Below are 25970 nucleotides of genomic sequence, written 5' to 3'. Positions count from 1 at the left end.
AGCAGAGACTCTGCATCACTAAAGTACAATTTAGAGCCAATCCTGCAACCTACCTGAAGGGGAATTCCTGAGCTCACATTCCCAGCTGATGAACAGGCATCTCAGCCTGGTGTACACAAAGCAGAGGCAGAATTAGGCCACCTAGTACTCCAAAAGCAGTAAGTCACCTTCCAATATAGAAATACCACGTTGCCCATACATTTGTATTAAGCCCAGTGCTCCTTGGAAAAATAAACTGAGTCAAACATGTCTTGAATTCAAAAATGGCCCTAGACAAACACTAATAAGTAAAAGGTGTGATTTCATCTCAGATAAACTCTTTAACAGTTAACTAGTAGGGGTGGTTCTGAGCCTCCCCATGTCTGTATTAGACCTAATACAGCTGATGCAGAGAGAGACAAGTGAAATCTTGTAATACATTTCAAGTATGTGAAGGGAAAAGAACCTCTTGATTCAATAATACAAGGCTGATGGGAGCGAAACAGGATTCTTACTGAAGAAAACAGCAAGTAAATGGTAACAGTGAAAGTTCATATAGATGTTAGATAAATGAATAAGAGGGGAAAAACGTAGGCGATAAACATAAAAAAGGAGTGTGTAGGAACTAACAGCAAACGGCATGGCAGTCTGTCAATGATCTGAAGACAATTGGAGAAGGAAAAAGGAGAAAGCTCAAGATTGAACAAAATACAATCTATCTTGGCTCAAGACAAAGGAATGTGATGTTATCACATGATTCCAACCCCCAAAAATTAAGAAAAAAATACCCTCAGCTTGATGCATGTGGGAGGAACTGAGGAATAGGCAAGAATAAAAAGATGACAACCAAACAAAGAATGATTTATTTAAGAATAACCTCAGTATGTTCAGGATCACTGCATCTGTATCAATTCTAGTGAAACAGGCTTCCTAGTACAAGAACGTGAAATACTAAATAATCTCACAACCTAAAACTTTACATTAGAAAAATACTCAGAACTCAAGTAAGGAACTCACGAGGCTCAGATGAAGGCTCAAACACATTTCAAGGCTGGTAAGACCTGCACTGATATTAACGTATTTTGAAACAATCCCCAAACACAAGGAAAAGTCAAGGGAAGCTATGCAATCTGCAGCAACTCAGTACTTCCACACTTAGGAGTGTTGTCCAGTAGATTGCATTGTTGGGAAACTATATATATATATATATATATATATATATATATATATTTTTTTTTTTCCTCTCAACGTAGACAAAGCATTCCTTCAGCCTGAATAAGATCAAGGGGAAAAAATATATATATATATATATATATATATATATATATATATATATATATATATATATATATATATATATATATATATATATATATAAGTAAAAAACACTCACACAAATAAGTGATGTGATAGTACCTGTGTGATTATTTTGGTATACATTTTCATGTTATGTGCTTTTTACATTTAAGACACATGAGATGAAGGAGTGATTAGATTATACATTCTCTGAAGTGACAGACTGCTCAGGAAGAAAGTATTTGTGGGGATCACAGATATGCCAACAGAAGAACTAAGAGAAGGAAAGACAGTCCTAAGAAAAGCAAATAGCCAATTTTCAGAGGTGATGGAAAGAAATTCTCCTAAATTCTAAAAGAACCATAGAGCTTACTACAGCTTTGGAGCTGCGTTCATTAAAACCAAGCCAGGAAACAACCCACCCTGAAGACAGAAGTGGCAAGAGGAAAGATGATCCAAAGTTCTTCTTACTTTTATTTATTTATTCTGTTTATTTCTGCATTACTGATCTAAAATTTTTATTCTAGTAAGATTTGACTATACAGTTATATATTTGCCCTCTTTGGGGAATTCAATTTGATAAGTATGTCTATAAGCAGGTCCACATCCAATCTTCAAAAACAACTGATGGTTTCCATCACAACAGCTGGTGGGATCAGATCAAAGCTCAGTACCTCTGCCAGAAGCCAGCAGTCACTGTTGAAAGCATTGTAAGAATGGAGCAAACAAAGACCAGTCTTTCTCAATCAGCAGTCCAGAGACACTTTAAGAAAACTCTTGAATGAGCTAGAAGTCTGAAGAGCAATAACTAATTTAGTGCTTAATATCATGTGCATAATTAGAACTGCTTTTCTTCACATGTTGCTTCACGTTCACTATCACTGAACTTCAGCTTTCCCTTAACTGCTCAATTGCCTGGTACCATAATACTTTCTACAACCAACCCTTTACAATCAGCCCTTTACAGTCCTGACTAGCCTGCACACTGGCAAACATCACCACCACACTGCTGACAAATCCTCTGAAAGGTCTAATTAAAAAAGAAAGCACAGAGCAATCCTTTCACCAGCACGTTTCACTACTGGTAACCTTGATACATTGCCAAACTGATTTTCTGTTGCAACACTTCAACAATTCAACTATTTCAAGGGAATAAATATTTCAGCTCCAGTCGTTTTGTCTCCTAAACATCTTTGGTCAGGGACCTTGCCTAAAGCTTTCTGACATTCAAATACACAGTCTCACAAAGAAACACTTGGAAAATATTGAAGTCTGATTTACCTCTACAAAAAAGCTAGGTCAGCTCTTCCTTACTGCCAGATTTTATCCATATGTCTATGAGATTTATTTTTTAATTGTATTTTCAGCCCATTTTTGTATTACATTACCATCTCCCTTTCCTACTGTGACAACACCCACTAAAGTCAGAAGTCACACACCATTAATAACAATGCCATATTTTTTTAACTGGAGCTCCTTTAGAGCAGGAGACATCAATGCACAGGCTTTTATAAATCATTACTATTCATTTTATCAGCTTATTTTAGAGCCTTTTCTCCTAGCAACTTAAATTTAAGTCAGTTCCTCAGACTTATCCCCTTAATGAAAGTCTTTCAAAAGTTCATAGCAGGAAAGCTGCATGTTTCTCAACTTTTCCTTTCCAATCTTGATTGCACAGGATCCCTAGCTTGCTCCCTGTTGGCAAAGCATTTGAGAATGCTCAAGTCTGACTTCAGCAAGTATTTCTCCAACTCTTTTGGAAACTGCCTTATAAAGGCTTACATTACATTTGCCACAGTTCATGTTCTTTCAACATGTTTCCTTACCACTTGAGCATAAGCTGTCCTTTCAAAGGACATCATTCCATTCCTTCTTCCTCTTGGCAAAGCCACCTTCTGGGGGTTACTTTTAGAAGTTTTTCTGGAAGCTTTTTTTTTTTTTTTTTTTTTTTGAGGTATCTCCCTGCTATCTGAAAGCTCTTCTGTTTAGTTGCTCCTATTTCTATTAGGAAGCTTACTCATTATTTGTTTGTTTTTCCACAGGTTCTATCAGAAATATGGGCTGCCTCAAAGATGAGCAAAGCCAAACTACAAGGCTAAGCCAGACACAGACAATGTGTCTCAATCCCTTAAGCAGGGCAGAGCTCTGTTCATTAAGCTGATAAAAAGTCCAAAAGTGTTTCTAATCCAAAGATGTAGAATTATTTCTTACAACATTATTTTCAACTCATGATTGAGAAATGGTAACTCCCTAGTCATACCAAATATGGTGTAAACATAGAAAATCCCTAAGCAGTGAGCACAGATTGAAAAATATATACATAATATTTTAAGAGTATGAAGAACAACAGCTGGAATGCATAAAATGTGGATCTTCCCATGCTTCCAAACTTGGGAACAGAAATATTCAAGGGCATGTAAAAAATGTGTTTATTTAAGTGTCTTTACTTATTCAAAAAAATATTTCCATCATAAAGAGAAAATGTCATGATACAATATTTGAGAACATAAGGCCCCAAGCCCAATCTGAATGAAAAATTTAGAATACAGTTACCATTTCTGGTTCTCACCACTGGTCCAAAGAAACTAAACTGCTACTCATTCACTGTAGCATTCAGTGTTTTTCCAGGAACAAAAAGACCCTGTCTGAGTAGAAAAACACCCAAGGGCTTAGGGAGTCTCACATGCCAGGCTTTCTAATAGTAAACACCAATATCTCTTAAAAACGCATAAATGTTACTAAATAGGTTTGACCCAAAAAAGAGTACATTCTCAATAGTTCTTCAAAGCAATCATAGCAATTCATAATCTGTTAAAAAAAAAAAAAAAAATCCTCTGCCTGAGTAGCTTCATCTAAAAGCCTTAGATCATAACTAGTGAGCTGGCAATATGCTGTGCTGTCTTTCCTTAGGGATGGACTCACAGCTTGGGAATTTAAACTGCTCACTACTACTTTTTGCACTTTGCTCTTGAGCATTTTAAAATAAACTCCAAGTTCAGCAAAAACACTCTATTCTTCCTCACAGGATAAGAATATTTACCAATGATACAGTGCCAAACTGCAGCAACTTATCACAAGGATCTGTGCAGGAGCATATTTGCATTCCTGATTTGTATGTCAACACTGCTAATTTTTTCTATGACACTAATCTGGGAAGCATCCTGAAGGATAGGAGTGGAATTGATTTGGGAGACTGAAATCAATGTGAGTTTTTACTGTACTCTATGCTTAGGAGTGCTGAAATCAAATAAATCTGCCTAGACCATGCGGGAAGAAGGGGAGACTTTGTAATTGATAGCAGCCACAGAATGAATGAGCCAGTAGCATATAGTATTACAAAAAGAATCCATGCTCTGTCCCGTGTGAAGGAGAGCTTCACATGAAAAACAGCAAAGGTGTCTGGCACTCACAAAGCAGCAAGTTCATCTGCCTGGAGTTCAAGGTGGATTAGCAGTTAACCCTGCATTCCTCTGTGATTTGTATTGCCCCTTTTTGTTTTTGCAAACCATACTACACTGAATATACTCACTTAACAAAAAGCATACTGTGCTGCTGCTTTGGACTTCGCCACACAGAACGCTGACTTCGTTTTCTTTATGTTTAAAGAGTGTAACAATTTAATCATGCTTAAATCAATTAAAATGGGAATGCTCTTACTCCAGTATCTACCTTGCATGTAATTCAAAAACAGTCTGTGCATGGCACGTAGGTCAGCTTCAGTACATTTTGACTGTACATTAGAGCTTTCATGAAACAGAAGAATTAACATTCACAATAAAGTAAACAAAAAACACCTATTAAGGAAATGCTCTTAGCTGCAGCTGTTGAATGAAAACAGGTAGAAAGCTCCCTCTCTCCAAGTTTTTTTCAAAATAGCAGTGGAAAATTTGCTCAGGCCATTCTCAACCATAGAGACTCGTTTCAGCATTGAAAGCAAATTGCACAAAAGTAAAACAAAATGCTCCATGAAGTGTTTTTACTCCTGCATGTTCTGGATGTCTCTGATGTACTTTCAGTCTTTTTTTGCATAAATGAGGAATTGCATCATGCCTTTTCCCCCTCATCCAGAAGTTCCTAGAAGCACCATGTACAAAACATTCCTCATAAGCCCAAGTTACAAGGCAGTTACGCTGTAGAAGGTGTAATGAAGGATTCTGCCTTCAGAAGTACTCTTTGTAAGTCACAGTTTCTTCTGCTTGAATCAACAGTAAGATAGTTACTGAAGGGCAGAGATAGCAGCTTACTGATAAGAACTTTGAAAAACAAACATTTTAACTCCCACTGGCTGAAGATTATCTCAGGGCAAAATATCCAGAGATCTAACACCAAAGAGATGTGATTAGTATCTATCCTTTATTCACAACAACTGTATCAACTGCATTTTCTTGTACTGCTTTTATCCACCTTCAACATATCTACAGGCAACACTTTTAGCAGAAAGATGTAATTGGCAGAAACACAGCTGTGAAAACTGTGTGTCAAAACTCCTTAGGGACCTCCTCACCCTTGCAGAGCCTTAGCACTAGAAGGCCTCAGCACATTCAGGGAGGTCTTCTTGGATATACCCAACAGTCAACCCTAGTCCTCCTCCTCTTACTTCTCCTCTACAGATCCCAATTCAAAGTTGCAAAACTCTCCTCGTGTATCAGAAAAAGAAAAAAAAAAAGAAAAGAAAAAAAAAAGAGCTTAAACACCAAATTAACTTTCTTCACTTTGAAAGTCACCCTCAAATGAAACAAAGTTTGCTGTTCCAGGGTAACCTCCTGACAGCATCATGGAATGGCTCATGTTGGAAAGGATCTTAATGATCATCTGTCATGAGCAGGGCTGCCATCACTAGATCAGGTTGCTCGGGGCCCTAACGCTCTTGGTGCTCCACAGTTATGGAACTTAAGAAACCAGCCAGGTGGCAATGCAGTAGTGCACAGAGAAAGCATACAAGAGTCAATATGTCTATGGACAGCCTTCCTGCTATTTGAGATGCCAGTATGATGCCATTTCCTTGGATAGGATAAACTGGTGTGCTTCTGTGAATTAGGTGAAATTAACCCACCTGCCCCCACCTGTAGAGTGACTGGCATTAAAGACATCAGTCTTATCCACATTTGAATCTACCTCCGCATAACATTTACAACCTCATTTCTGTAGCAAATTAGTTAGAAAATTTACTAGTTAACATCATCTCTGAATGAAGTGTGCCATTTTAGCCTTAAGGATAATCACATTATGTCAGATTAGGAAGCACATGTAGGCCAGCATCTCATCTCTACCACTGTCAACAACAATAATTAGGGAAGAAAAAAAAAAGAAACAGAGCAACTGCAGAACCACCTGGTACATCTTTAGACTGTTGAATTTCTGGGAGCTTTTAAATGTTTGAGTCATTCAGACATATGGAGTCCATCATTCATAACAGGTCTCAAACTTATGCCCCAGTTATTTTTGTCTTTTTTTGAAACCAATACTTTTCACACCCGCAACACCTTACACCAATGAGATAAACAACTTGACTTAGTCTTTACATGGAAAAATACTTCCTTTAGCTTCTTCTAAACTTGCTTGCAGATGAGGTAGAAGGACAGAAATTAAAAATGACTAACTCTTTGTCATTAGTTCTTTCCTTCTCATTCCTAATCTTGCATTACGTCATATTTCCCTTTCTGAAGAGGACGTATCTATTGTCTGCATCTGTATAGAAAAAAAACAACCACCATGAATGCTTCTGGCAATCCTCCTCATTCATCTTGTCTGTCTCCTTAACCAAATTACAAATTCATTTTTGAAACAAGATAAGCAAAGATGCAGGTGATAATGAAGATATGACACCATAGGTTCATACATCAAGTGACTTTTCTAGTTCTTCTATTTCTTTCTTTCTAATGCCTAACAGTGTCTTTTCTATTTCTCCCATGAAGTTCTCAGATATTTAATCACAATACCTCTAACCTCTGTTATGCATCATAACAGACTAGAAAATGAGCATGTCCAGCAGCATTTATTCCCTTTGAGTCTTTGTCCATTCATTTGTTCTTACTATCTGTCTAGTGACCACACTAGCCAATATTGCTCACAATAAACCAATAAGCTCAAGTGCCTTACTGCTCACAGGTTTCCAGGTAGCAAAGTGTTCTTTCCCTATAGCCACAAAAACAAATTCACCATCTCTAGCAAAGACATTGTAATAAATGTATATATCCTATGTCTTAAGTGCTCACTGTTACTCTCCCCTTATTTGTTTTACCAAATGAGGTTCAAAAGTAGTCCCTTTAAAACTCAAAATATTATTTATATTACAAAGCTTACCTTATTTCAAAGAAATTCTTGAAAAACAAGAATACATACCACTGATTCTGTTCCTCTCTCTCTCTCTCTTATACCTTAGCAATTTCCAGCTCTTTCTTTTAGAAATGAAAAAGGGCTGAGGGGGGAGAGAAAGAGAGAGCCCACCACGGCCACTTTCTTCCTTCTGTTACTACAGAACTACAGCTAGGTTGCTTTTTCCACCAGCAGCAGCACAAAATCTTCACAAGTCAAACATGATCATCAGGATTTGGTCAGACCCCACCAATCTGTAAGTTGCAAACATGAGTTCTGCGTGCAGTCCTTATTGCAAAGTAAGAAAGAAAAATCAGTGTCCCTTGTAACGCCTCCAGCACTTAGCCACACAGAGAACAGTTAGTTCAGATCACAGTGGAGAAGGGCTCAGTAAACACCACAAACCTGGTCCAACTGAATTTGGAATATCCCTCAAGTTCCAGCAAAAACACTGCACAGAAAGATCTACTTCACGCAGAAAACAACATCTCAGATCTCGTGACTACTCTACTTTGAAGTATGTAGAATTTAAACAACCAAGGCTCCAACAGAAACCAACACACATCACTGATTCAGCATAGGGTGCTACCACTTACTGCCATCACAATTCACAGAACTTGTCTGAGTCTGCCCCATTTTGCACAGCTCTCCACCGCGTGGACTTACGCAATCCTCGCTCTGTGATATGGAGGCCTCAAATCCTTTTAAAAATGTAAACAGCCTCATTAGTAAGCGGTCAAGGAGGAGGGACTTACAGAAAGAAAGGAAGTTCCAGCCAGGGATACGATTACAGACGTAAGAGTTAGCTTACAGTGCTAGCGTTGCTGCTAGCTACAAAGTCTCTCATGGGTTCCAGATCGATAATTACAATTTTTATTTTTATTTTTTTACTTTAACTAAAATAAAATGTAACACTCAGGAAAAACCTGGAATTTGACTTAGATTAGCATTTCCCCACAGGTTTTGATTTTGATCCAGCCTTTTAATTAAGCTGGATTTTTGGAACTAGAAGCACAGCAGCTTTATCAGAACTAGCACATCGAACTCCCAACACAGAGATCCATCCAGGCCTCTCTAAATCTGCTGAATCTCATCATTCTTTTAGGTAGACCAAGTTTGAAATTAGATTCAGAATTTGAGATATGACTCCGCTTTAGTTAAGTATGACTGCTCACATAGTTACCCCTCATGTCTCACATCTGTCAGAAGTAAGAGCGGTAAAGAAGAGTTAGTAAAGAACTAGTAGATGAATAAATTTAAGCCTCCTTCTTACTGAGGAGGACAAAGCTTTATGCTGGTTGCACTACCAAAAGAAGTGGGGGTGAGGGGCAGAGAATGCGTAGGTATAAAAAGTTATTTCAGTTTCTCACTTGTTTTCCATGCTCAAATTTCCCAAGAAGCAACTATTAACCTGCAAACTACACTAAAAAAAAAAAAAAAAAAACTCACTAGAAAATACTACCTACCTGAAATTACTACTGCACTTAGTTGTGTACTTACCACTACACCATATGCCAACAAGACAGCACTGACTGCCCAGCCTCACAAGTAACTGTACCACTGCATCCCACAGCAGAAAACGGATATGACTCATCTGAGCTGAATTCTTAACATTTGACACGATGGCTGCTAATTGCTGCAAAACTAGATTAAACAGGTCTGATAAGCAAGTCTGCCTTTGGCTTTGTCAATGGTAACTCCAAGTAGCCTCCAACAGCCATAATTTCATTCTCTTTCAACTCAGCTGCAGAGCAAAAAGGACAGCCTTGACTTACTGCTGCTTTGTTACTCTCTATATGAATACGCATAAAAGCTGCTTTCATTTTGCTACAATACTGATTTTGAATTATTGCAGAAGAATCTAATATTGAACCATACCATTTCTAAAACTTCTTCCCTTCTGATTTGATGTTAAAAGTCACAGATGCTCATTTATCCTTAACTGAACAGTAATTAAACATAGCTAAATCAACCATCACACTTGAAGCAGATGTGATCTAGTGGACAGCTCACTCAGGAAATCTGAGTGCTACCCTCATCTCTATCTGCAGTCTGCCAAACTGCTGCCAAACCTCAGGCAATCACAGAATATCCTGAGTTGGAAGGGGCCCCACAAGGGTCATCAAGTCCAACCCCTTGCTCCACAAAATACCACCCAAAATTCAAACTCTCTGTCTGAGAGTGCTGTCCAAATGTGTCTTGAACTTCAGCAGCCTGGGCTATAACCAGTGCTCTGGGGAGGCGTGCCAGGAAAGACTCTCTCTGTCATGTTACTCTCTATTCCTCTGGTTTCACTATCTCTAAGTTGGCAAGCTTGCTATTTGACCCCTCTGAAGTGCCTTATCATCTGCAGGTGAAATCCACAAGCAGATGCATTACCCACAAATACAAATGACCAGCACTGCAGCTGATGGAAGAAACCTTGAAATAAAATGCTCAGAACGCTATAAGTGCAGAACTTAATTCTGAAGTATTTATACACAGACATTCACCAACCTACCATACTGCTGACTTCAACGCTTAGGGAAAAAAAAAAAAAAGGCATTGTTCCAGAACAGTTTCTGAAACAAAATTATCTCCATAATTTCAAACAAGGTTATGCATTTTAAAGGGTCTGACACACCACTGCATTTTTGAGTAAAAACAAATACCAAAAGAACAGAAAAAAAAGGAACACACTCATTTTATTTGAGAAAAGAAAAAAACCAAAAAACAAAAATACTCAACACGATAAAACAAGCCAATCTGGACTAGATCTACTCTATAACACCATGCTGTTATTTTGACTACAAACCAATCTAACAGCTAGGTTACTATAATCATAGCAGACTGTAAAACCCAGGCTAGCAAGCTCACTCCTGAACCTAGGAGATATTACCAGATGAAGTTCATGAATCCATCAGTTCCAACTGACAAATCAGTAGTCCTTAATCTAATCCTTCTTTATTCTTTATATATGAGAACGTTTTAATACAAACGTTCTCATCTCCAATAATTTCTGGATTCAATTAATATTCTAAATGGCTTGTTACGAATAAACTGCAATAACTCAGAATGCAAGATCTAACTGCAAGATTCAACCTAGGCTTTGAACTCCATTCAGGTTCAACTGATGAACTGGTAAGATAACAGTCATTTATGCAAAAAAACAGTTACAGTTACTAACATGAATAGGAAAGCTACACATAGGCAAGTCTGAATAATTGCCAATGAAACATAAATTCAGCTTTACGCAAACTAGATAGCTGGCACAGCTGACAAAAAAAATGCATCTTATTCTGCATTTGTAAAGTACAAACCTGAATTCCTCTGTGTCAGCCTCCTCTTAAGCTTCTAAAAGATGAGAAAGAATCAGTCAGGCACTCAGGATTAAGAAACATTAGAAACAACGGGGGAATGAATAAATAAGTGGCAGACACAACCCACTCACACACTCATTTTGATCACAGTAACCAGTCTGTCCCTTCTAGGAATACTCAGATTTATCCAAAAATACCTGGATGCAAAGCCAGCATGTTAAACTACAAAATTTACAGACTAGTTTTACCAACATTGAGCAAATCAGTCCAAATTAAGCTCCCAAAACATCTTTGTTAACCCTAACTCCACAGTTCTCATTTCTCAGCCTCTTCATTTTCTGCACCAAAGGCTTGCCAACATAACTAATTCCAACATAATATTGCTGCTCTGCACTACTAATCTGAAAAATATTTTATCTTCTGTGAAGAAAGGCAGAGAGGTGCTCTCTCAGTTCTGTTTTACGTTTTTATTGAAAGTCCAAATATGGTAAAATGGAAAATAGGTTTTTTTTACATCATATTTGGCCAAGACTTTTTGTATGTTATATGCAGGTATTAAGTGATTTATGATCCCTGCTGGAAACGACATAGGCTTTACCTGCAATCTAATTGTAACAGAAGCTTTTTGGAAATATTCCTTTCCTACAGACAGCACATATTAGCAGATTATGCGCCTGATGGCTACTGAGGCCTAAGATTCCCAATGGCTGCTCACTGCCCATCATATAAGTGAAGTGCTACAACAAGAAGAGTGAATTTTTAAGCCAGTTTGCCTGCTGGAATTATATATTCAGAGATGTAAGACCTTTAACCCACCTTCATGGAATGCATACAGAGCAGCAACTCTTCAAGTCCCCAGCTGTTAATACAAGCTTCAGATCTCCTCAAAGGAACACAAGTTTTGCACCTAGACTAGAAGGCCAGTGAAAGAATGCTGATCAAACATGCCTTGGACTACACTTCTGCATGAGGACTCACTGGTGCGGAACATTCTACATCTTCCTCACGTTCTCTTAACCTCAGGTTGCTGCCTTCAGACTGGCTATCAGGATCACTACTGAGAGTACAGCAGTTGCCCCAGGCCAAAAGCACGCAGGAAGATTTCTAACAGCAGAGGCAACTGAATTGTTGTGTCCACACACAGTCTGATTTGCTAACAAAGACAGAGCCACAGATTTCAGTTTGAGTGCCTGAATCTCTGAACTCTTAGCTGGTAGGACATCCGGAAGCTTTTCTTCCAAACTGGACCAAAAATCCAGACAAAGTTTTTGCTTGCCTGAAAACTGAAAGTTTCTGAAAAACATCAGGCTGAGAGCACAAATAGCTAGCATAGCCAACATGAAATACACACCTTAGCCACCCTTACCGGAAGAGGAAAGGATATGAGGCAACCCACAATGAGACAAGATCAAGAATAACAAGAAACCACACCTTCAGGCAATCTCAACTCAGGTTGCTGCAGTCCTGCTTTTGGCCTGTCCTCTGGAACTCATGCTGTAATGCAGTGAGTCAGCTCAGAGAACTGATGTGACTGAAAGTTAACCAAAAAGAAAGAAGAGCTAGCTGTCGGTCAGGTCAGCTCCCTGACGCACCTCACCATGAGATGCCATGAGTGCCAAAAGCAATGCAAGACAGAGGTGAGCTAATTCAGTTTTTTATTCTCTTAGCAGCCATGGGATTGCACCTTTAAAGGATAGAGTATTTTCCCTGTTCTAACAGTCTAACTTACTGAGATTAAAGTCCATACAAAATTGATTTTTACAATAGTCTTCCTGTACTTACTGCAGCAACTAGAGAGAGGCATCAAAATCCTCTTAGGAGGATAATCACCCTTTCCAATATTGATACGTATACCACAGTGATTGCTGCCTTATTTGTACTTATTTCCTTATCACCATTAAAGATTACTTGAAAATATGCATGTTTACCATGCATTTTAGTTTTGGCAGTCTGATACAGTTCTGCTGCAGAAGTACTGCTAGAAGTTACTACAGCAATAGCTCTAAAGCAATAGTTTCAATGCAGAATAAATAATATCCTCTGAACTGAATTAAATCCTGAAGACAGGCACTTGCTGATTTGTAACTAGTCATAGCATAAACTGAAATCCACCAAGCAGACTTGGGATGTCTGCCCACCAGGAATTTTTTCCATTAGAGCCAGTCTTAAAGTGCTTGAACAGAGAGACAAAATATCAGGTTGTCAACACTGATCATTCAAAACAGAAGCACTTCTGGGACACTGCAGAAAACAGGCCAAAATGCAAGCAGTTAAGCAACAAAAGGGACTGGAACTTTTCCAATTACACACCCATCTAGCAGGGTGTGCTACAGAAGCTCTCGTTTTAGTTCATTTTCCTATTGCTTTTTTTGCATTTTGGCCCTTTTGCATGAGTTGGAAAAGGAAGATCACGGATTCTGCTAACAGAATTACTGGCAAGAATTCTTATTTTCTTTCTTCTTTTTGTGGAATATTTTCAGAACACGTACTTTAATACTTTCTTCATTTTCCTCAAAACTGTGAAATACACTCACGAGTGTTGAGGTATTTAAACCAAGTTAAAACTGCCTCACAATTAAAGAACTCCAGGAACTTCTGCTATTAATCCTCAAAGAAAAGGAAAAAAAAGTGCAGCAGAGTAAAGCCTCAGTGGCAACTAGATCCACTGAGACTGACAGCTTACAAGCAAACAGAGAATTCTGCCATACACCCCTAGCCTAGTCCAGCAGTAAGCTACTAGCCCAGCAGGACAGGGCTCCATTATGCAGTCTTGACCCTGGGCAGTGCCACTCATATCAAGCCCATGAGAGGGAAAAAGGCTGTCTAGAATCCTCTGTACACCACTCATCACCACCTCTAACTCATGTCAGCGGCTTCAGAAGTGGAAAGGTTCATGAATTTACAGGGACGCCCTCTCTCTCTCTTCTTCTCTCTCTTCACTTACAGAGCTTACAGCTGGATTCACCAATGTCATATGAAGTTCAGACTTCACAGGAAACAGTCTTGTGTGGCTGTAACAGGTGCTGCCTTGGCTCTGTGATACGGAGTGCAATAGGAACAGTCCTGTCTCACTCCGATCTAGGGATAAGAAGTAATATAATCCCACATAAACAGACCAGAAATAGGTGATGCTGCAAGATTCTAGCACTTCCTCAAAGATGACAGCACTGGCTGCATCAGAGTGCTCTCAAGAGAAGAGCGATTCCTTAAAACCTTTCTTTTTCTTTCTTCCTCTCAGCAGAGCTGCAGCTTGAGAAACGTATGGCCCTCAACAAGGACTGGAGTCACTCAAGTTAAATAATAATCATCCTACTTTGTACAGCATAGAACCACAGAGTCACTGAGGTTGGAAAAGACCTCCAAGATCATCAAGTCTAACCACAGACCCATCACCACCAGGCCCACTAAACAATGTCAACACCACATCTACGTGTTTCTTGAACACAACCAGGGACAGTGACTCCAACCACCTCTTTGGACAGGCCACTCCAATGCCTCACCAGTCCAAGGAGAAATTTTTCTGGACATCCTACCTCAACCTCCCATGGTACAACTCAAGGCCACTACAATGCTATAATTTTACAGGACATTTTGAAAGCATCACTTTTATGGTTTGCGCTGTGATCTTTCACACACTACATACATGCAACACTCTACACCCAGAGTTATTACTCTTGGTCAACAAATCTGGAAAATTCTCAATTTAAGTGACAACCCTGAGTGATATAAAAAAGGAATAAAATAAACTCCAGCAGAAATACAATGAAACCACCAGACTTTTCCAGTTACACAGTCTCAAAATAACTGAATTGATAAATAAATGTTTACGAAGATCTTTTCCTCTCTTTAAAGAACAAACACTCAGCAGTTGTGGAACAAGGAGTGGCATGGGCTTTTCAGTACAGTAAAATAACACAGTCTTGAAACAAGTTTATTCAATATTAGTATATTATTTATCAATAAACTTTATCTTAAATTAGCGTCATCACCATAAACTAAAGCAAGTAGTTACTACACATCAGTCTGCATGGGTGTGCAAGGTCACAGAAAACACTTGTAAGAGACTACATGGACTTCAGGTACCTTACTAAGTATATTTATTTCCTATGAATTACCAATGGAGTTCAGCTCTGCAGAAAACAAAGGAAATAACAAATAAACAAGACTTCAGTTTATTTACATAGGTAACAACCACTTACTTTCCACTTAAAGCAATCAGTACAGTATCACTATTATTTATTTATTTATTTATTGCAATTGCACTTGACCCAGGAATTCTGATGGTATTTTAACTGAACAAATTCCACTCCAAAGGAGACTTGGAAGGATTCCCAGTTCTTCACACCAGCCACCTAGCAAAAACTTCCTATTCCCAACTGTGAACTGGAAGACAAGTTTACATTCAAGAAGCAAATAGCTTCTGCCCTTCCCTGCAGATGCCACATGTCACTTTCATTGACTGCACAAGCTGCAAGGAACAAGAGGAGATAGAATGTAACGCACAACTGAAACCCTAGCTGTTGTCAGCGTGCCACACTACTGTGAGCTTGTACAAGCAGAACCACCAGTAAGAACACACACATCCAGATCAAAGTCAGTCCATTTCATATGAATCATCTGTAAGGTTACTGCCGGAAGGTTGAGAAACCTTAGAAACTGCACTGAAAGGCAGCAATAAACCAATAAAACACAAAAATAAGCCACGCACCCAGCACAAACATATTTCCCCTCAGAGATGTTCTTTTAAAGGGAAAGAACAGCACCATCACGCTTTTAAAAGCGTGTGTAGCTGTACAAGTTGTACTGAAGGTGGAAAAGTGGAGATAGGAACTTTTCACCTGCAGGTGCTCTTCTATGGTAGAGTTAAAGCACTTGGCTCCTGCATCAGCATAACTGGTTACATTTATCCCAAGCATGGGAGTCACAGTTCAGAATCACAAATGAATTCTTACAGCTGTTCCTTTGCTTTTGGTTCATCATCAAGTGTTCCTAGTCCATACCACAGGGCTTTCTGTGCTAGTGTCAGACAACTGACTTGAGCACTCCTGCAACTCACAGAAAGCAATTCTGTCAGAAGCGCATCAAGGACATGGGGAGGTGATGGAAGACACTGAATTCCTGCATCTTTAAACTTCACAGGCTACAGGTTTCGGTCTGCAGGCCCTAATGAGCCAGAAAGATTGCCCTGAAAGCAACATTATACCTGCATCAGGCAGGTACTGAATAAAGGGCGAAAAGATCAATACAGAGCTCTATGCAAGAGTTGCATATAACCCTTTTGTGAAGGCATCGCTGAATAGCTCTCTTCAGTACTAAAAGCATGCTGTATAAGAGACATCCACCAATGTCATCAGCAAGGAAGCCCCAGAGTGATTCATTTGCTTTATCACAATAAGAAAGAAATGCAGAGCCAAATTTTTACACGGGCATCTAGTTTTCAAATCAAAGCATACGTTTCTTGTGTGATTTGTAAGAGTGCTGATTCCCAGTGATTTCAAATGAGCCAGTCTGTGGGAAATCTTTAAGCCCCATGCTGTACCTAAACATTTCCTAAAGGTTATTCATTAAGACAGATGTGATTCAGAACAGAATCCAGCTCTGGCATGTCATTGTTACTAGTTGATCAGCAGCTCTTGATAATTGAAAGGAGGGTTATATCCATTGCAATCAAGGAATAAATTCAGTTCCTGGAAGAGAAAAGGGGAATATATATACTAAAAAGAAGCAGTCTGTTCTCATATGTCAAACTTAGCCTGAGATTCATTTTATTCTGGAATACAAACAATTTCAAACTTCTCACAGATACCTATCAGTGATTATTGGCAGATTCCCCAGTCATCAGAACAGATGATAGTGTCAGCTGTCATGCACATTCTGCTGCACAAGATGACTTCACTGACTGCTTATGTCTCTCTCTTTCTAGTAAGCATTATTTCTGAGTTTATTTGCATCATTCTCAGAAAAGCCATACAAAATAAGCGGTAGGACAATGTAAAGCAGTTGTGAAAGACAAGAATCCCAGCAACAAATTCTTTTTTTACTAAACACACATGTGCAAAATCCATATCATAGCTGACCCTCTGAGGTTTTTTGTGGTTTGTTTGCTTATATCATACAAATACAACATGCAGGATGCCTAGCATGAAAATATAGAAGTTTCAAATAGAGACTGTTCCAAAGGACTGGAAACAAAAGGAATAAGTTTTAAACAACTACAGAAACTTTAACAACTCAGCTCATCTCTACTGAGAGACAAAAGAAAATGAACTGCCATAAAACTGACACACACTTGCTTAATTTTCTTTAAAAGCACAACAGACAAGAAAAAAAAACACTGAGGATAATGGCATTAAATTATATACTCGGGTCTTATCAATTTTCAATCCTTTAGGCTTTTACCCTCCACTTTAACTTGTTGCATACAAGATTTTTCACAGTATGCTTTTTAGAGGCTCCTCCTCTGGTTGGAGCTTTACTGGATCTGTTGCTCACTGATCTCATTAGGGAGGTCAGAGTAGGTGACAAATTCAACTGGCACAATCATGCCCTGAAGGAATTCACAATCTCAAGGGATATGAGCCAGGCAAAGAGCAAAGTTAAGAACTATAGATTTAGGAAAGCAAACTTCCACCTGTTTAAGGAACTGATGAATGCAATCCTGTGGGAAACTGCCTTCAAGGACATGGTAACCAAAAAGCATTGGCTTCAAGGATGTTCCTTATCAAGCTCAAGAGCTCTTTATCCTCAAGTGCAAGAAATAAGGCAAGAAAAGCAGGAGAACAACATGGTTGTGTAAATCCCTCCTGGCTGAACTGAAAAACAAGAAGGAAACACATAGGCAGTGGAAGCAGGGACACACATCCTGCAAACAATATAGGAATGCTACCCAGACATGTAGGGATAGGATTACGACAACCAAGGCACAGCTAGAACCAAACTTGGGATGTAAAAAAATAATAAGAGCTTCTGCAGATCCTTTGATCGGAAAAGGAAAAACCAAAGAAGATGAACTTGCAACACATCAGACAAGTTGGGAGATCAATGACATAGAAACAGCTAGAGCACTCAATTCTACTGACTCGGTTTTCCTTTGGTGATCAGTCTTCTCAAATCTCTCAGGTCCCTAAAACTAAAGACAGGCCCAGGGTGAAGTCTCTCCCATCATAGGAAAAAAATGGGTTAGGAACCATCTGAGGAATCTCTACAGTTAGAAGCCATGCTGAAACATATGGAGGCCAACGGAGTTATTAGACCTTTTCACTGAGACCTCTAGTGATAGGACAAGAGGTTATAGTTTAAAACCGACAAAGGCTAGATTTAGATGGAGTTTACCACAAGGGTGGTTAGGCACTGGAACAGGTTGAGGCTGACCAAAGAGGCTGCGCATGTCTCAGCTTTAAGGGTGTTCAAAGCCAGTTTGGATGGGGTGTAGCGTAAGGTGTCCCTACTCCTGGCAGGTCCTGAGCACGGGTTGTGGGGGGAGCAGGACATGACATATAGGACATGACACTAGATAACCTTTAAAGATCCCTTCAAACACAAATCATTCTACAATTCTATAATTCCTTACTGTAGAAACTGATGAAAAAGAGAACTCTTAGCACGGCTGTGGTAGATTCAGAAGTCATTTCTGTATGACACATCATTTTCAGAGCTAACGAAATGCACACTGTAGGAGAAGGGGAATTAAAAATAAAGAAAGAAAGAAATCATCCAAAGGCTTCCTTCTCTTTCTCTCAAAAAGCATTTACCTAGATTCATTCAGTCTTTTTTTTCCCACTGGGAAATACACTTTCATTATGTCCTCTCTTATGATGTCTCACCACAAGCTTTTAAGAGACGCTAACAATTTCATAGCCTGCACTTCTCCTGACACTTTAATACATAGCACCATAGTATTTGAAAATCAGTGCTATTAGCCTGATGCACTTAACAGAAGGTAGCATTTCAACAGCCATTAACTCATAATAACCCAGCAAAAGCCTGAACATGAACTAAATGTACACTCTTAATATTATTTATATTACAGATGTCCTTGGAAATTCCCAGCCACATCAGGGTTTCTGTGCCCAGGACCCCCACATCAGATGCAAGCCTCTCACCTGTGGAAAGACCTGAGGAAGCTCCTGCTGCACAGCAGAGCTACAAACTGCTATGGCAGGCCTGTCACGGAACTTAAAAGAGAATACAGGTCTCAAGGCCCACATGCATCCACACACCCTCCACCTAGCATGCTTTATCTAGTTCAAACAGAAGATGATGGGCTACTAGCCTTCCAATCACCTATTGACAGGTAGCCAGATGGAGCTCACATTTACAGTACCAATACTGGAGTGTAGTTATGAAATTTGCAGCTGGTTCAGCAATTCAAGTGTTGTGAATATATTGTTTCAAATCTTGTATTTTCTTCGCCGATCCAGAAATTCTCCAGTAGTGCTAACTATGAATAGACAGAATATACTTTTATCTGTCTTCTTTTTAACACAGACCACATTCCGGAGCTTCAGAATGAAATACTGTTTTATGCTGAAGACATGCCAACGCATCTGATTTAACTTTCCAGTGCTTCCTCCTAACAGAGTCTGGAGCTCGATATCCAGAGTCAAAAGGAGCTTTATGACCCACTCTTCTCTGAACCCCATGTAACTGTGCCAACATAGACTACGCATTCTGACACAGAGATCCTGTACTCGTAATACATCACAAGCCTGATATATCTACCCTGAAAGCATGCCTATAGTCATCAACCTGATTCTGCACACCCTCAGCATTACTAATCTGCACTTCTTGCTCCAACTCATCACTTGCAACACAGTGCTGCTGAAATGCAAAATTCTTTCAACATGAATTCTGCTGACAGCAGTACCAGATGTTTATGTTTTCTTAGTAGTCACCCTCAACTCTGGAGAATAATGCGCAAAGATAATTTCATCAGCTTTCATAATGAGAACCATCATTCCAAACAGGGACTTCCCAGACGCGATGCTGCAGATAGAGTTGTGGTTATTCAGCAGCACCGAGGGGAGTGTCCAAACAGCAAGTTACGTGATGGATGCAAGTGCTGAATAATCAGAGAATGAATACATGGCATTTGAAGTGACTGATGAAACTCAGAGAAGTGAAACAAAAAAATAACAGTCAGGAAGTACAGCAAGTAAGATGCGGAAGAAGCTAATTGTTCTGAGAGACAACGTGGAATAGAATACAACTTGCAGTTAGTCTCTGGCTCTCAGTGGCCCTACTTTTCCAGCTCCTTTACAGAGTTCACATGGTAGCAAGTTGGCTCTTATTTTTAATTGGAGAAAATATTTAAGTCAACTGCTTGAAACAAGAACACTTGCTTTGAAAAGAATTCCTCTGTTAAGAGGAGTGTTTGCATCAGTGTGCAACAATCACAAAATACCCAGGATACTTGAACCAGGTGAACCTTTACACAAGGATGTTCTACACCCAGACTTTTTCTTCATACTTTACAGAGCTTGCGTGGATTGTAAATGTTTATAAATATACAGGCCCACAAAAATGAAGTAAAGCAGTAGGAGGACTATTTTTCCTGTAGATACTCTAGATTCCATTATGTTGTTTTTAAAGTGATTTATGGCTTAACATAAGTTTCCTGGGTATTTTGTCATTGTTACACATTGATGCAAACACTCCTCTTAAAAGAGGAATTCTTTTCAAAACAAGTGTTCTTGTTTCAAGCAGCTGACTTAAAGGTTCACCTTCACACAAGTGACTGTACTGGCTCTCAGAAAGTTTTCTCATTCTGTTTGCTAAGACTTCCCCCAGGCATACTGCACAGTACATTTTTAAGCCTGGTGAGCTGACACTGAAAATCCCTAGTCCAAGCCTGCATGAATTCTGAAAGTAGCAACACCGAGTTCCAGAAACAACAATCAGCTAAATCCATTTGCTTTTATTTGATGAACTCTGTTTTAGTTAATCATTGCTATTATGGTGAATTATCTCAATATCCCTGTACAGCAGTGTCAGTACAAATCATGTAACAAGGACCACTGATACATGAAACCTGAGCGTAAGAAGCCAAGGAAAAAAGAAGTGCCCTTGTATAACACAACATTATAGACACAAGGAGATAATTGTGAGACAAGTCAAGTTGCTTAGCTTCAAAGCCATCTTAAAACAAGCAACCACAGAGATTAGAAAATCCAGATTCTCCTCAGTCCAGAGACTGTATACAGAGTTCAGATTGCTAGACACTGTAATTCTGACAAATCACTCCAAAAAATTAATTTTACATCTTCACTCTGTAGCCTAAACTTATAGATTAGACACGGAAGAGAAGCGCATGCCTGAAAACACTGAACAAATGATCTCTCTAAGCATGCACAGAAGTAGTCAATGTGAGTATCTTAAAAAGAAAAAAGTACGAATTACGTCAAAGTAAGAAAAATTTCCAATAAAAATAAATGAATAAATAAAACCATCCTAATTTCAGTTGCCTAAAAAAACATGGTAGAAAAAAATGAATTGCTTATGTAAACTCAAAGAAACTTTAAGTAGTTCATATTCACTTATGGCTCAGTTTTCAAAATTAACCCAGCAATAAATAACAGCAGGATATGCAGATGATGTCATTACAGTGGAGAAAAAAACATCCTTTAAGAACAAAAAGTAATGTACATAAACATTCAGAACACAGTGTAGTGGATAGTTTCTCTACTACACATTGGTGCACCTCTAACCAACTCTATAAACATTCTTGAATTGTTCAGAAACAGAGCTGAACTTAAGAGAAACACGCGATTCAGCTTCAATCCTATTGCAGCAGCTCAATACAACTCACATATGGGGGGAGGGTGGGGGGAAGTATCCACTTTAAGGAGGAAACCAGCCCTTGAGACAGCTAGCCAACTCCAGACACACCGAGTACTGCCAGAAATTGGACTACATTTTCCTTTTCTCCCTTACTATCACTGAAAAGAGGAAATGTATGAAATGTTTCAACAATTACTACAGTTGATTCAACGTTTGCTTCTCAAGAGGTAGGTTTTTTGTTGTTGTTGGGTTTTTCTTTTTTTTTTTTTTAAAGCACAATTTCTTTGCAATCAAGTAAGGCAAAATGCTACAATAGACTCATTCTTAATATTTGGTTCAAATAATATACATAGCTAAGACTGGTCACACACGTTGCTAATTATGTCTCAGCATTTAAGCACCATCAGTTGACTGAAGCCAGCAGAAGAAGATTATTAGATGGCTAATCCAAATTTAGAAGGGATGATGAGTATTTACATCTCAGATTACATTTTATTTAATACTTCCTGAAGTTCCCTTTGAAGCAGTGAAAGGCATGAAGTGAGCCTCTGCCAGAGATCACCACAAGTTCAGACTACATTAAACAAAGTACAAACAAGACATAAAAGAAGGGAAGGCCTGACAAAGGATAGAGATGTTACACCACACCTATGACCTCCATCCTCCTCCCGCAAAGCACATTTGGTTTGTACACATCACAAGACTTGAGAGATTTGTTGTCCTACTGCAATTAAACATAGCAATAAGCCTGACTTTCCAAATCTCCATCCAATCATATCATTCCTTTCTCGCATGACTTCACTGGCCTTTACACTGAGTCGGGTAAAACTTGGTACCTTGAGTAAAACCAACTGGCCATTACCTGAATTGAAAGTATTTTTTACTGTTACATTCTTACTTGATATTCAGCTATGCTGAACTATTTTAATGCACCATGGTTTCTTAAAATTGCGGAGTGTGCAGACATTCTTTACCTTTATTAACAACACTTTTCACTGCTGAAAGCACACAGCAACAGAGAGGATGAGAAGGGAAATAAGAAAGGACTTTACACGTACCTGACATCTACAAATGCTTTCTCCCACACAGCCCAGTAAAGGCAATGAAAACAACAACAAAATAAAACCGTGAAATAATTACACTCTTCACAACCATTTTAGTTTTGTTCCCCATACTGGCTCTTCATTTGTGTTTTTCACTTTACAGGTCTTTTACATTGTAACACTGTTCCGTTCCTAGCCTAGGAACTTTATTATTATTATTATTAATTTTTTTGCTAGTTTTATTTTTCTGGAGAACAATTAATTTTACATATGTTGTGACAAGCATGAAAGCTCAGATCCTTCTAAACATCAGCTCTGGCTCACAGCTTCAGCACGGCATCAATTCTGGATCACAGCTTGGACAGGACAGAACACAGTGGGAGCAGATGCAAACTCCTACGTCCTGTGCTTAGTCCAGGAGCTGGACGTCTCCTGGTTTTTCACACATTTACAGCTTTGCTACCAATGTAGAAGAGCAAGGTAATTTTCCTGTTTTGCAATAGTAACATTATATTGCCATAACCAAACAGTACTGAACGAACAAGTTTTCACCTTCAGAGAGTTTGCTCGAAAGCCATTGGAATAGGCAGTTCTATGACATAAGTGTGCAGCTATGTAGCACCATACGCCAGACGCCTACTGCCAGAAGGAAAAGGGGCCCACTTTGAGTCCAAGCTCCATCACAAGAAAAGCCTCTGTGCGCTACCAAGACCCCGCCTATTGTACGGCTCAGACTAGAGATTAACAAACACAGGAGGTACAGCATCACAGATCATTTAGCTCTGTGAGCCTCACTGTGATACAGCTCCAGTGATGGATGGAACAGGAACCAGGTGAGACTCTCAGGTTTCACGTGTCCTGTATCTCATTCGTATGCGAGGAGAATAGGATCTATGCTAAAGCTCTGTGTCCCTCCTATCTCCAGCTGTGACACAGCTCCTCTGACCTTTGAGAGCTTCACCTCTCCAGACAGTTGTGCAAGAGCTACAAGGCAAGACGCGACTTTGTGCTCCGAAGCCATCCACCTCCTGGACCTGAACAGCAGCTCAGGCAAAGCTTTAAGTGTTCCAGGGAAATGGCATGCATGTGCATGTCCATGCTGGGCAGTCCTGTGTGCACAGGGCCTGAGTGCAGGTACTTCCTTCTTTTTTTTTTGGCTCTCCTCTTCTCTACAGGAGATGCATAAAGCTGCAGTATCAGCCAGAATTTTTTAAGTGCTCATTTGCCAGAGTATTTCTTACACACAGAAGTATACCACAAAATAAGCTTAAAATTGCAGGTCGAATCAAATTCCTGCTTGTATTTTTATTTTTTATGATAAAAGGGCATTTATGCAGTTTTAGTCTTACGAAACCTTTAGTAAGTTGTTTTTTTTTTTTTTTTTTTCTACATATATATCTACTAATTAAAAAACTTAAAAGCAAGAGGAAGTTTTGAGCTCTTGTTTCTAAACATGGGCTCAGGTGGATCACAACACACCAGCTCAGATCACAGTGCCTTGAGACGAGGCTGTTACCACGTTACTGCCACAAAAGCAGGCAGGGCGACAAGACACGGCGCGGGGCACTCACGCTAATCTATCATCCATCCTAAGTGTTTTATTGCAGCCAATATCCGAAGCACAAACTTGCCAGCACGGAGAGACAGAGGAACCAACCCCTGTGCCAGCAGCACGGCCGCCGAGCTGCACGCCCTGTCTGCTTCTCCGAGCTGCCGGGGCCTCGCAGCTCCCACCCGCTTCACCTACAGCGTTTCAGCAAAAACGCGCATCCCGGCACTCTGCCGCGGTGAAGCTCATTTCTGACCCACTGGCACAAGCCACCAGTGCCGGCAGCGCCAACGGCCGCACGCTCACAGCGCGCTCGCTGACAGCTTCCTCTCCTAACGGGGTCAGCGGGGGACAGAAAGAGGATCTGACACACTTCTACTTCCCGACGTGAGAGCCGCGGCCGCTCGCAGGGCGCTGCTCAGCTCCGGCGCCGCGGGGCACAGCGAGGGGACGGCGCCCGGTGCCGCCCGCCCGGACCCAGCCTCTCTCGCCGGAGGGCGGCGCGGGGCCGCGCCTCGGCTCGACCGGAGCTGCGCGGACGGCCCGGGAAGCGGCTAGGCGATAAGCCCCGGCAGGAAGGGCGCGGCGGCGCGGTCTCACCTGCGTTGTAGAAGCGGTCCAGCACGGCCGTCTCGCCGAAGTCCAGCTTGCCGAAGTGCAGCGTCTCCAGCGTGGCCCCCACCACCTCGCACGCCTCCCGCAGGCTCTGCAGGGCGCCGCTCTCCGCCGCCAGCAGCGGTCCCTGGCTCGCCTCGTTGATCACGTAGGTGACGGCCGTCCGCCGCCCGGCGCCCTTGGCCCGCGCCGCGATGCCCGTGCCGGCGGCGGGGCAAGCGACGGCCGCGTCCTCGCCCCACGGCGAGGCCAACTCGGGCTGGAAGCCGCGGCCGCCGTCGGCTCCTTGCGCCCGCCGGCCGAGCCCCTCCTCGCCGCCGCCCGGAGGGCCGGGCACCGCGAAGCTGATGATCCCCTCGCCGCCGTCGTTCATCCCTGCGGAGCCGCCACCGCGGCGCGTCCCGGGCTCTGTTCTGGCGGCCGGGGTCAGGCGGCTGCCATGCCGCGTCTTTTCGCCTCGAGCGATCCCCGCACGCTGCTGCCGAGCTGCCGGAGGGGAGCGGCGGCCGGGCCGGGGCGAGGCGTTGCCCCGCGGAGCCTAACACCGGCGGCCGGGGGCGAGGAGACGAGCGCAGTCTCCCGCGGCGCCCACCGCCCGCACCATGGCGCGCCGCTCCCTACTCCCCCGCACCTGTAGGGACCACCTGGCGAGCGGCTCCGCGCAGCCGGCAGCTCGCCCTCCCTCCGGCCGCCGGGTCCGACTCGCTCGCGGGCAGGAACCACTTGTGGGACTGCTCTCAGGCGCCCCCGATTTAGTCGAGCGACAGCTGCACAGCTCTACCCGCGGCTCGGGCGGGGGCGGCCCCGCACCGCGCTCCTCCTTCCGGGCCCGCCTCCGGCCAGAAATAAGGCAGCAGCGGCCGCCGGGCTGTGCACTGGGATGGAGTGTCGGGTGTGTGAGGGGAGCTCCGCTGGGACGCCCGGGTCAGGGCGAGGACCGCTGCCCGTTGCGGATGCGCTGCGCGTCTGGTTCCCGGCCCGCGGCGGGGATGGGGCAACGGCTGGCAGCACCCCGCGTCGCTCTGCTTAATGGTCTCGGAAAAGCCGGCCGGCTCCGTCTTCTGGTGTGTTGCCGGCAGCGCTCTGAGCTGGGGG

At 41.4% G+C, this 25970-nt stretch overlaps 1 protein-coding gene across 1 annotated transcript in view; it reads right to left on the bottom strand.

Annotated features, from left to right (window-relative positions):
* MAP3K5 (mitogen-activated protein kinase kinase kinase 5) overlaps nucleotides 1–25635 on the bottom strand; it is a 92215-nt gene extending 66580 nt beyond the window's left edge. The window contains exon 1 of the mRNA XM_090135730.1: nucleotides 24861–25635. Coding sequence (XP_089991856.1) covers nucleotides 24861–25248 — 388 coding nt within the window. The 5' untranslated portion in view covers nucleotides 25249–25635. The remainder of the gene's footprint in view (nucleotides 1–24860) is intronic.
* Between the last annotated feature and the right edge of the window lie 335 nt (nucleotides 25636–25970).

This window comes from Phasianus colchicus, chromosome 2, assembly GCF_987193195.1.
Source record: "Phasianus colchicus chromosome 2, bPhaCol1.hap1.1, whole genome shotgun sequence".
Classification (NCBI taxonomy): Eukaryota; Metazoa; Chordata; class Aves; order Galliformes; family Phasianidae; genus Phasianus; species Phasianus colchicus.
Note: the sequence above shows the minus strand (reverse complement) of the source record. Positions and strands in the feature narration are given on the sequence as shown.